We start from the raw sequence: 12418 nt of genomic DNA, 5'->3' as shown, positions 1-12418 counted from the left end.
GGATCAACCGAAGGTCCAATCATGTTAGCGTTTGATCTAAAACAGAACGTTGGGCTCAAAACAAGTGGCTATCAAAGCTGTAGCTGATGGGTCCCATCGCTGATAGCTTTGTCGCGCGAAGTGAGTGAGGCGCGTTAGCTCCTTGCGTGGGCCTAATTTCTTATCCCTGACTTGAATCGTGAGGAAAATCTGGCCTACAATGTTATTTTCTTTCCATGGCTTATTTAAAGCCCAACTGTTGAAGATGGTTTAAGGAGATTCAGAGCTTTATCCCAGCCATTGAAAATGATGTTAAAGCTTCTTCAAAGTTACCACAAAACCCTATAAGAAACCATAAACAAAAATCCCAAACAAATATATATAACATAAAAAGGACAAGGTCATTTGACTTGATCTTGGACGGCCATCGGCAGCTTATCCAGCATCCCAACTCAAGTCTCAAACTGTAAGAAGAACTACCTTCTCTTTTTTTCTTTATTTTTAATTGTTCTTTCTAGTTCTCTGTAATCTAATCTGAGTTAACTGGTGCTTAATCAACCGCATTAGGGGCAGCATACCCATTTGTGTTTCGTGCACCAGATTCTGATCTGCTAAACAAGTTGTGAACGTTTTGAGAGAAATTTGAAAACCCAGTTTCCCAATTTTACATGAATGTTTTTGTTTGTGTGAGTTTCAGTTTTGATAATTACAGTAGCGAAACCCGGAAGCAACTTTTCATATGTTGTGATCTTCCAGAAGTATTTCGAATTGCTGACCGAAATTAGTTTTTAAAAGCTTTTCAGTCATTGATGATTCATTTCCAAGTGATGAAATGTTTATTGAAAAAAGGAGGAAAAACTGCCATTGTTAAAGTTACTTTAGATGTTGGGTCAATGAATTTGGGCAACAAGATTTGGTTGGGACAATACTTGCTCAGGTTTTTTTTTTTTTTTTGGCCTTTTGTCAAACGATAAATTTGTTAGATTAGACGTTATATTAAGAAGCCAATGGGATTTGAATCCACTCCGTGGTGCAAGGGCGACAGTCCTCTCCACCACTGTGGTAGAGGACCACTTGCACTTGTTCAGGTTTTTCAGAACTAAATTGGGAATTGTTGTTTGCAGGTTGTACATGATAATGGCGGCTGCAGTTGCATCACCTACCTATCCAGGAAATGTTAAGCTTCCATCTTCCGAGCGTGTCAAGTCTGGAGTTATAGTTTTGGATCTTTATGCACTGCTTCACAAACCTTCTCATGCTTTTGGCCAAAAACTCAGTTCTCGCTGCTGTTTACTCGGCAGACCTCAACCTCTACTGGTCAACAATTTCAAGTATGTCACTGTGCGAATTGGTAGTAATAGTATCCGAGTTTCGGTTTGATATGTTTATAGAAGGACAAGCGACAAGTTATTGAAACATGGTGCCATTTTAGAAATTAATTTTAAACCCGGGCTTTAGTTGCTTCATTTTGGCATTTGAACTGAGAGTCTTAATTTTGTTAAAGCTAGCTGCATAAAGTAATGGCACTGCTTCCCTCAGTATTGACTGCACTGAAACATGTGTAGGAAAATCAACAAACCAGTTTACGGATCTTACTGATTCTTCCCTCTGCCTCTTTTGGGGTTCAATTTTGAATTGTACAGGAGGATGACATGGTCTATCAGAAGTAGTGTGGATAGCAGTGGGTCGGATCCATCTCCAACAAATGGCTCTACTGGCACGACACGATTAATTAGGGCAATCCAAGCTATTCAAACCAAGTTAGGTGTAAAAATTCAACAGCTACGGAGAGGTTTTCCAATGAAATTACTCTTCTTCTTAGTGGGTTTCTACTGTGCTACTGCTTATGCTACTGTTATTGGGCAAACAGGCGACTGGGACATTCTATCTGCCGCTTTTGCTGTGATTATTGTGGAGGGGATTGGGGCACTCATGTATAAGGCGTCTATTCCTTTTGTAAAGAAGACTAGGAACCTGATAACCATGTTTAACTATTGGAAAGCTGGGCTTTCCATGGGTCTCTTCTTGGATTCATTCAAATATGAGTTCAATGACATCTTTGGATTCAGTAACCCCTTCAATTTTGAACTACACGCTTTCTCAATATTCTGGTAACACAAGGCTTGTTTGAGTGCTGCTTACTGACGTGTTTCTCATCCGAAGTTGGAGAAAATGTGACTGGTAAACATAGGTCAGGAACTGCAGTGGTGGAGCAACATTGTTAGCTTTTCAGAACAAAGAGAAGGTACAAAGAGTAATGGGTTTGCCAGAAAAATAAGGAGCCTTTTCGCTAATGATTTATTGGGTATGTTGTGGATGTGTTCGCTTATTTTCTCCTGTGTGCTTTTTGTATTGTTTTGTTATGTTCTTGAGCTTATTGATTTCACACATATTTTGAAGTTGAAATAATATTCGTTTTATTCTTCGGTTTATCAGAGAACTGCTGCACCAGGAAAGAAGACAGAGGAGGCTAGTGCAACCATGAAGGTTAAGTCCACTGGAAGATACTACTGAAAGAAAGAGAAATTATCAGTCTATACCATGTTAGACCAGAAACCGAGTAAACCAAAGAAAGGATCTTCCTCGAGTACGAAGGGAAAAGGTGCTCCAAAACTTTCATCCTACACTCACGGTATTGATCGCCCTCCCTCTGATTAAGAAGTTGAGTATGTGCTAACAGAGGCCAAATTGTAAGCCACTTTAATGCATCCATAACGGGCAAAAGAGTTAAGAAAGTGTGATAAGGACCTTGCTGCCCAGGACAGGAGTCCTTAAGCGTGATAAGGACCCTCTGTGTCAGCTCAAGAAAAGAAACTTCTAAAGAATGCACCAGTACCAGAAACAATGGCAGCTCATGGGGTCAGGTGCTGCTGAAACTCAAGCTTCAAAGATTTTTGCTGGGTTGAGCTTCCCAAATGATATCTATGGCCGTCCTACTAAGTCATTCAATGGTGGCTGGAGGATGAGAATTTCATCAGCTAAGGTACTTGTTGAGCAACTAACTCTTTCGTTGCTTGATAAGGCCCCAGACAATCTCGACTTCAGGCCTGTTCTCCGATTGGAGGAATACTTATGCCGTTGGAAAAGAAAAAAACTGGTTGTCACATGTTCGGGATCACCTTGACACCGCTTGCACTCAGAATTCGCGTCTTCGTGATATTCATTCGACTTCTACTGGGGAAAGATTGATGAGTTTTATGAGCAACATCACGAAGAGGAGTAAAAAAATTGGAGGAACTTAGCAAGCTGGAGTATCCCGTTCAAAGCTCGCCTTGATAATAATTTACTGAATTTTTTTTTTGGTAAGAAAAGTAAGTTCACATGGAGCTTGGGCAAGAGGAAATTAATGGTTTCTCGTAATACCATCTCTCGCTCTCGGTGTAGTGACATTTCGTTTTCCAATATCAGAAGAGGTCCTGGGTCTGGACTTTGGAAGCTGAAATTTGAAAACATTGGGCTACTAATTCCAAAAGTTGCATAGGAAGCAGGCAACACCAGGTAACGGGCATATAATATCGACTAATCTGCAAGAGAAACGGATATTGCAAATGCAAACTGGTATATTTGTATAAGCAACATTACACAACTCATCCAACTTTCATAAAATGGCAACTGTTAAAGGAGTGAAACAAATACATGTAAATTATACCTTTCTGCTTGTTATTGTGTCGCTATAGCCATAGAACGTGATTTGTCAAAGATTTACAATGCTCGGTGGTTATTAACTAATACAAGGTCCCTAAGTATGTGTTTACCAAACAAAAACCTAATTGGCAGGCGCTTCTCGTATATCCTGCAATCACGCATCAACGTCAGGGCCTGGATAGGCCGGTAGGCTCATAATCCGCCTATCGATGACCGGACCTCCCACCGTGAAATGGTATAAACTCTGGAAGTTTGATCCTTTCAACCCAAGCAACTCATGCACTGCAACATAACAAGAGCATAATTTTTAATTAGTGCAACAGATATCAAGCATAGTGCATGTTGCAATTATCTACTCTAATACATATTCAAAATTGGTTCAGCACCCCTTACAACTTACAACGCGAAGCCAAAGTTTAAAATTTGTATGACACTTCAAACAATGTATTTAGATACATGATTATCAGAAATACTTGACAATTTCATATGTAGTTAACAGCTTAGAGCCTTCAAAGTGTAACCAAATTTGCTTGACCCTAATGGCCTGCCAACATCAATTCTTAATATACATCAAACCTGAGTATTGCGGTGAGCAGCAACAGCATGATTGATCTACGGTGATAATTCATTGTCGAATCTTTATTCATGGACATTATCATAATCTCATAGACTGGGTGAACTGATTAAATTTTTATCGCTCTCTCGTCCAATCTAATATGCTCACTAGTACAATATGCCTTATTTCAGAAAGACAAAAGGCACAAAACTTGATGTTCAAACGCAGAGGCTCAGCTTTGCCATACATAAATATAGATGTGGTCATATATTTTACATTATGACACAGATAACTGAAGCCAGTCAGTCATGCTTCAATATATTAGGGCCCCGTTCAGCTACTGACTCTGGTTTAACTCGTGGTGATACATAGTAATAATCACGACCTTAACCATTGACATCGATTCAACATTCTTAAAGACTTGTTTTTAATCACAAAACTTAAAGCAACTAGTTTTGACGAGTGCACTTTAAGGTTTAAGCAGTTTGATATTCAATTAACTAGGTCCAGATATTTCATATAACATGTAATGTACTATTGCTATAGGATAGGGGAATCATTGAGAGAGAAAAAAAAATTAGAGACGAGATCGTACCAGGATCATCAAAATAGCAACCAATTCCTGTCGCAGAAATACCAACGGCATGTGCTTCAAGATACAGCACCTGCCCAAGTACTCCAGTCTCCCAAAACAATCGAGGATACATCCACACTTTTTTATCTTGCAACATAGGGTTAAAACAAGCTACCATACCAAGACTGAAGCATCCATGACTGGCAATTTCCTGCATAAAAGCATTATTTTAGGAGTTGGACACACATGCGCGCACACACAGGTGCCTCAATCGTAATTTGATTTCAGTAGGAAACGAAATCATTCTTCAAGTATAGGATCAAATTGGGGATTTTGCAAATTTGTAGCCAGGGCAACAACTCAGATTTTGCAAATTCGGCTTGAGATTGTAGTAAACAATGATTCATCAGATACTTCAAGAATTCCCAATAAAACAACTTTCGATAGTCACTCTAGAATCATATTCCAGCATTATTCAATATCTATCTTACCACAGAATTTATACACCATCAAGTTAAAACCCCAAGAAAATACCATTTACATTTGACATACCTGATGGCATGAGAGCTTTTCAGCAAGGGCACGGCAATCAGTTCTATAAAGTTCGTACAAAGGAAGATTATCCGGGCAACCCTCTGGTTTTACCCACTTGAATCCGGAATTCATTGATTTCTGGAGCTCATCAAAATGGTCTTCATTCCTCACCAAGAAATATAAACCCTGTGGCAACCCTTCCACCCTATGAACAAACAAAGCAGCATGAACCTCCGCATCCCAAGGAAGAGCCCGAAATGGCAATCCCAAAGACCTCTTCTGCTTCCCTCCATTTCGAGAACCCGAAGGAAGACAATGTAAAAGAATCTGATAAAATGTGCTTCTATCCATCACAGTAACTCCATCCATATCAACCGCACTCCTACGCTTCCTAATCACTTCCCTAACTGTAAAACCCTTATATGAACTTTCACTACAAATCCCACTACTCTGAAATGGATCAACTAAAAACTTATCACCAATACTTAACTCTTTCTTCACGGCCTCTGCCGTTCTATAGATTACATCCCAACAAATGTGCTCTTTACTAAGCAAATTCGGCTTTCCCTTCCACTCCAATTTTGAAAATTCCGATATCACCAAACTCAACTTCTTATAATTCACATCAAATTCACCAACCCCGTTAGGAAAAACCACCAGAATACAATCCGGATGCTCGAATTCCATCTCGGGAAACCGCCCTTTAACAGGCCGAGAGGGAATTTGAAACCTTGGCAACATTTCAAGCCCCATTAGCTTCTCCAAATCCTCATAACCCAGCCCATCAAGAAGCTTCACGTCCCAGCCAAGCTCCGCTGCCGCCATCGAAACCGCAGCAATAGCATGACCCACATCGTGATTACAGTACCTAAAAGCGCGTTCGCCGTACTTCCAGGCCTCCCGCCAGAAAATCGACGACAACCCAATGAGGAACGAGTCCTTGGGGAAGAAACCGGAGAAAACCCACGACGGGATTTCAGCTCTGAGCTCCAAAGCATGCTCCTTCGGAGCGTAATGCGCTACGAAACTTGAATCGGAGAGCGATTCTATTGGGGGAGAAATGATATAAGCCTCGGTGGGGTGTAAATTGCCGCTGCTGGGATTGACTCTGAGCGACCAGGTCGAAAACCCAGCAGTTTTCCAAGCTGAGAGAGCCAAAGAATCGTAGAAAAACTGAGAAATGGTGGATTTGGAGATGGGTTTTGGAGGAGGGAGAGAGTGGAACAGAGAGGAATACAGAGGAGTGTCTGGGGTTGGATTGTCTGTGGGGCAGTGCAGGAGAGGAAGGAGAGGGGCGGGGGCGTACCGACGGAATGGGTTGGGCTGGTTGGCCCAGTCGAGGCCGTGGGGGCCTCTGGCGTATTTGGTGAAGTGGTGCTTGGTCTGGTTGTGGTACTTGAGGACCTGCTGCAAATGGAGATCTTGGTCTTGCGGGTCTTGGGGTTGTTTGCGGTTGGAGACTGAAGAGGAAGAGAAGGACATGGCGGAGATTAAGGTTTTGCTGGCGGTGGTGGTGGTGAGTTTGGGGACGAGAGAGGGCGGTGGAAGGAGGTGGAAGAGTGGAGAGTTTATAGGGAAAGTGAACCTTGCGGAAGGGAGTGGTGGCATATTTTGTTCTTTCTTTCTGTTTTATGAAAGGAAAAAATGGTTCCAACGTTTTGTTCTATCTTCTAGACCCTCCCATTACTTTGAAAATTCGATGGACACGATCGATTTGATGGTTCCAACTTTTTCTAAGAAAAAGGAATCGGATCCCTTACACCTAATCCTCCTCATCAAATAATTTGGATCCTTAAAATTTGATCTAATAGTTACAAATAGGGTCCACTCTAAAGTTATAATAACTTTAATTGTTGAATTAAATTTTAAAAATCTGAATTATTTGATGAAGAGAATTAGGTGGAAAGAATCCGAAGATGATCCTTTTCCTTTTCTAAGTACTTGTATGTATAACTCATGTGCCGATTTGGTGTTGGGGCTGTTTGATCTGGGCCCAAAAATGATCTTCTTTGTTTCAAGTCCAATTCATAACTAGTTTTCAAGCTCACACTTTTTATCCCTTATTTATTTGGTATTGTTCATGAAAATTCAGAAAGTATCATTGTGCTCTCTAAAACTTTCTAGGCCTAGTGTGGTTGCAGTGTGGATTGTGTAACTGTCTCCACATATAACTGGTGGTGTTGGGTGTGAGATTTTTGAACTACCAAAGTAGAACGTGGGTGAATGAGAAGGATGATCATGGGGAAGCACAATCTCATTAGGTCGCATTGCGTTCTGGCCGTAATCATTTTTTTTTTTTCAATTCTTCCTTCTCTGAATGTGGTGTTTTTAGTTATTTGTGATGTTTTTTTAATTAAATTTTTATTATTAATAGAGAAATTCATCCTGAATTATAGGTCTGGCAAGTGTAACATGCAAACAGTTGTAACAAATTGTATTCATCATTTTTGTTTTCTTTATCTTCTATTTTATCATATTATCATTTTTATTTATTTATTTGGACAATCCTATCACTTATCAAATTTCTATATACTTTATTGCATGAGTTAAATTTTTTTGTTTCAAGGGCTTTTGAGTCCTTTTATTTTATTTATTTATTTTTTTTTTGTGAAGTCTTGAGACACCAAAACTTACTTTTGGCATTCTATTATTAGAGAGTTGGGTACCTAGAGAAGATGGCAAGGAAGGCATCGGCAACATAGGTGGAGGAGAGAGAAGATGCAGAGGATTGCAAGCTTGGAGGAGGGACAAAAGATGTAGCGTAGAAAGATTTGTCTGGAATAGTGTGGTTGCAGTGTGGATTGCGTAACTGTCTCCACATATAAATGGTGGTGTTGGGGGTGAGATTTCTGAACTGCCAAAGTAGAACGCGGGTGAATGAGAAGGACGATCATGGGGAAGCACAATCTCGTTAGGTCGCATGGTGTTTTGACCGTAATCATTTTTTTTTCTCAATTCTTCCTTCTCTGAATGTGGTGTTTTTAGTTATATGTGATGTTTTTTTTATTGATTTTTTTTTATTATTAATAGAGAGATTCATCTTGAATTATAGGTTTGGCAAGTGTAACATGCAATTAGTTTTAACAAATTGTATTCATCATTTTTGTTTTCTTCTTTATCTTATATTTTATCATATTATCATTTTTTTATGTGGACAATCCTATCCTTTATCAAATTTATGTATAATTTATTGCATGAGTTAATTTTTTTTGTTTCAAGGGCTTTTGTGTCCTTTTCTTTTTTTTTTTTTTTTTTTGTGAAGCCTTGAGACACCAAAACTCACTTTTGGCATTCTATTATTAGAGAGTTGGGTACCTGGAGAAGATGGCAATGAAGGCAGCGACGGCATAAATGGAGGAGAAAGAAGATGCAGAGGATTGCAAGCTTGGAAAAGGGGCAGAAGATGCAGCGTAGAAGGATTTGTCTAGAGTAGTGTGGTTGCAGTGCGGACTGCGCAACTGTGTCCACATATAAATGATGGTGTTGGGGGGGGTGAGATTTCTGAATTGCCAAAGTAGAACGTGGGTGAATGAGAAGGATGATCATGGGGAAGCACGATCTCGTTAGATTGTAGGGCGTTCAGGCCGTAATCATTTTTTCTTCTTCTTTCAATTCTTCCTTCTCTGAACGTGGTGTTTTTAATTATTTGTAATATTTTTTTATTGATTTATTATTATTATTATTATTAGAGAAATTCATCCTAAATTATAAGTCTGGCAAGTTGAACGTGCAAACAGTTTTAACTGATTGTATTTATCATTTTTGTTTTCTTCTTTATCTTCTATTTTATCATATTATCATTTTTTTATTTGGACAATCCTATCCCTTCTCAAATTTCTGTATAATTTATTGCATGAGTTAAATTTTTTTGTTTCAAGGCCTTTTGTGTCCAGTTTTTTTTGGTGAAGCCTTGAGACACCAAAACTCACTTTTGGCATTCTATTAGTAGAGAGTTAGGTACCTGGAGAAGATGGCAATGAAGGCGGCAACGTAGGTGGAGGAGAGAGAAGATGTAGAGGATTGCAAGCTTGGAGGAGGGACAGAAGATGCAGCGTATAAGGATTTGTCTGGAATATTGTGGTTGCAATGCAGATTGCGCAATTGTCTCCACATGTAAATGGTGGCGTTGGGGGTGAGATTTTTGAACTGCCAAAGTAGAACGTGGGTGAATAAGAAGGACGATCATGGGGAAGCACGGTCTTGTTAGGTCGCAAGGTGTTTTAGCTATAATCATTTTTTTTTTTAAATTCTTCCTTCTTTGAATGTGGTGTTTTTAATTATTTGTAATGTTTTTTTTTATTTATTTTTATTAATAGAGAAATTCATCCTGAATTATAGGTTCGGCAAGTTTTTTTTATTGATTTTTATTATTTATAGAGAAATTCATCTTGAATTATAGGTCTGGCAAGTGTAACGTACAAACAGTTTTAACTGATTGTATTTATCATTTTGTTTTCTTCTTTATCTTCTATTTTATCATATTATCATTTTTTCTAATTTGGACAATCCTATCCTTTATCAAATTTCTGTATAATTTATTGCATGAGTTAATTTTTTTTTGTTTCAAGGGCTATCGTGTCCAATTTTTTTGGTGAAGCCTTGAGACATCAAAACTCACTTCTGGCATCCTATTAGTAGAGATATTATCAAATTTTTTTATTTGGACAATCCTATCCCTTATCAAATTTCTATATAATTTATTGCGTGAGTTAAAGTTTTTTTTGTTTCAAGGGCTTTTATATCCTCTTTTTTTTTTTTTTTTTTTTTGTGAAGCCTTGAGACACCAAAACTCACTTTTGACATTCTATTAGTAGAGAGTTGGGTACCTGGAGAAGATGGCAATGAAGGTGGCGGCGTAGGTAGAGGAGAGAGAAGATGCAGAGGATTGCAAGCTTGGAGGAGGGACATAAGATGCAGCGTAGAAGGATTTGTTTGGAATAGTGTGGTTGCAGTGCGGACAGCGCAACTGTCTCCACATATAAATGGGGGTGTTGGGGGTGAGATTTATGAACTTTCAAAGTAGAACGTGGGTGAATGAGAATGACGATCATGGGGAAGCACGATCTCGTTAGGTCGCACGATCTCGTTTGGCATTCTATTAGTAGTGATTTTATCATATTATCATTTTTTTTTATTTGGACAATCCTATCTCTTATCAAATTTTTGTATAATTTATTGCATGAGTTAAGTTATTTTGTTTCAAGGGCTTTTGTGTCTAGGTTTTTTTGGTGAAGCCTTGAGATACCAAAACTCACTTCTAGCATTCTATTAGTAGAGATAAACAAAATAAAATGTAAAATAAAAGTTATCGATTGTTTGTCGAAGTAAAAGTTGCAAACTAAGCTTGTTTAGGCAGGCTATGCGGGTTAGGTAGACGCTTAAGTGGGTCTAGATGCAATTTTTTTTAACTTAATGCCTAAGAACTAATTGGGACGATGTTCAACCGCCTAGTACATAGGTGGGGCATAAACGAGCATTTTTTAGATAGTGATATAGTATACCTATTATTGTGTATCAACAATATATAAATACCTATTATTTCAAACCATGAAAATATAGAATAAAAAATCCATCATTCACACAAATTCTAGTATAGCAAGCATTAGAGTTCAAAATTGAAGTTAAAATAATACACCAAATAAGTTTAGTCCTTCACCCAACAATTTCTCAGGCCTTTGCTACAGATTGAATCTCACAATTTCATACATCTCACTTTGCATCACAAAATTGAATAAATAGTCAATTCGAAAAAAAATTTCCTTTCTTAACGTGAAATTTATTACACCTTTCTCATCAACACGATCATCATCCATCATTCTAAGGCTCCTAATATTTTTTTTAAGATAAAAACCACAACAATAACCGCTCTCACCCACAAATTTCAAGATTCAGAGAGAAGACAATTGATTGTGGAACCTCTTCAAGCAAAATTGATAAAAATACTACCAAATAGTAAGGGTGCAATTTGGGTTGGCCCAATCCAAACCTGTCTATATTTAACCTGACTTTAAACTCGAACAAACGGGTTTTTTTTAGTTATAACCCACCTTAACCCAATCCGATTTCAACCCATTCACTGATTGGGTTGGGTTGGGTTGATTATTTGTCCAACCCAACCTGACCCGATTGGGTTGAGCTGTGCAACATGCTTCTCAATGACCTTTGCACCTTTGTGGAGGATTCACTAGTGACTTTTGATGGATTACGATAGAAAAGTGCATGGAGTTGTAGAAAGCAATGTTTTTCTGGCAACCACACTTTGATTTTTCTGCAGGAGCTTTGAAGGACAAGACTTGAGTTGGGTACTAGCTTTGGACAATGAAGTGTTCCTCTATTTTTTTTTTTCCCCCTTTTGGTACTAGCTTTGGTATTTCTTGTATTTTAATTCAAACTTTGCATAAACCCGATTAAAACTATAAAAAGTTGGGCAACTCAAAACCAACTCAAGTAAACCCGAACCCGATTAAACCTGAACCCAAATGAACCCGATTAAAACCCAACCCAAACCCGAACTCGAATTGTAAAAGTTGGGTTGACCTTCTAATCCGCCTAACCTGTCCGAGTTGGACCCGTACCAAATAGTAGCCAATAAACGTTTGTTCGGACCACAAATAAGAATGAAAAAACAAAAGAAAAATAAGAGAGAGATTTGGGCTCAATGCGAAGGTTGGTAAAGAATTTGGTACACCAAAAGTAAAGAAGAAGCCCAATAATTGGGCCGGTTCAGAATCTGCTATTGGGCTGTTCCTAATTGGGTTAGGTGATGAATAAGTACGGCGCAGTTTGGCAGGTGGTAGGTACACGTCAGAACAAACAGACCTCGAAACGCGTGACGTCAGGTTTCATTTCTTGGGTGATCTGTTGGTTTTGTCCGACGAAAGATTTGATTGGCATGTGACTCGGCAAACCACCATGTTCAGTTGTTCACGTCATTCGATCGCCACTTCTTTTACTAGGGGCACCCACCACAATCTTCTCAAATAATTGGACAACCTTTTATTATATTTTGTAATAAAATGCACTAAAATAAAATAGAATATTCCGGGGTTAATTGTTTCTTTTACTCTGTAGGATTTTCTATCTTCCAAAATCCTTTTTGATAATCAAACTAGAGCACCACAGCACACGAC

The 12418-nt window shown here is 38.6% G+C and overlaps 2 protein-coding genes across 2 annotated transcripts; one reads left to right on the top strand and one right to left on the bottom strand.

Moving 5' to 3' along the window:
• Positions 1-266: 266 nt before the first annotated feature.
• On the top strand, positions 267-3634 carry LOC103957912 (ycf20-like protein). Its single transcript, XM_009370135.3, has 4 exons — positions 267-445; positions 1104-1310; positions 1623-2284; positions 2416-3634. The coding sequence occupies exons 2-3, from the start codon at positions 1111-1113 to the stop codon at positions 2092-2094; spliced, it is 672 nt and encodes a 223-aa protein (XP_009368410.2). The 5' UTR covers positions 267-445; positions 1104-1110; the 3' UTR covers positions 2095-2284; positions 2416-3634.
• Positions 3558-6921, bottom strand: LOC103957910. Its single transcript, XM_009370134.3, has 3 exons — positions 5307-6921; positions 4776-4965; positions 3558-3906 (listed from the first exon to the last, which is right to left on the bottom strand). Exons 1-3 carry the CDS (start codon positions 6894-6896, stop codon positions 3779-3781), a joined length of 1908 nt encoding a protein of 635 aa, XP_009368409.2. The 5' UTR covers positions 6897-6921; the 3' UTR covers positions 3558-3778.
• Between the last annotated feature and the right edge of the window lie 5497 nt (positions 6922-12418).

This window comes from the organism of the source record quoted next, unplaced genomic scaffold, assembly GCF_019419815.1.
Source record: "Pyrus x bretschneideri cultivar Hongxiangsu unplaced genomic scaffold, Pyrus_bretschneideri_v1 Contig43, whole genome shotgun sequence".
Classification (NCBI taxonomy): domain Eukaryota; kingdom Viridiplantae; phylum Streptophyta; class Magnoliopsida; order Rosales; family Rosaceae; genus Pyrus; species Pyrus x bretschneideri.
Note: the sequence above shows the minus strand (reverse complement) of the source record. Positions and strands in the feature narration are given on the sequence as shown.

Coding starts and splice junctions, on each gene's coding strand:
- LOC103957912 (XM_009370135.3), top strand. CDS start 1,111: ATGATAATGGCGGCTGCAGTTGCATCACCTACCTATCCAGGAAATGTT. Junction 1,311..1,622: donor CTACTGGTCAACAATTTCAA/GTATGTCACTGT, acceptor TGAATTGTACAG/GAGGATGACATGGTCTATCA.
- LOC103957910 (XM_009370134.3), bottom strand. CDS start 6,896: ATGCCACCACTCCCTTCCGCAAGGTTCACTTTCCCTATAAACTCTCCA. Junction 4,966..5,306: donor AAAAGCTCTCATGCCATCAG/GTATGTCAAATG, acceptor GCTTTTATGCAG/GAAATTGCCAGTCATGGATG. Junction 3,907..4,775: donor TTGCTATTTTGATGATCCTG/GTACGATCTCGT, acceptor GTTATGTTGCAG/TGCATGAGTTGCTTGGGTTG.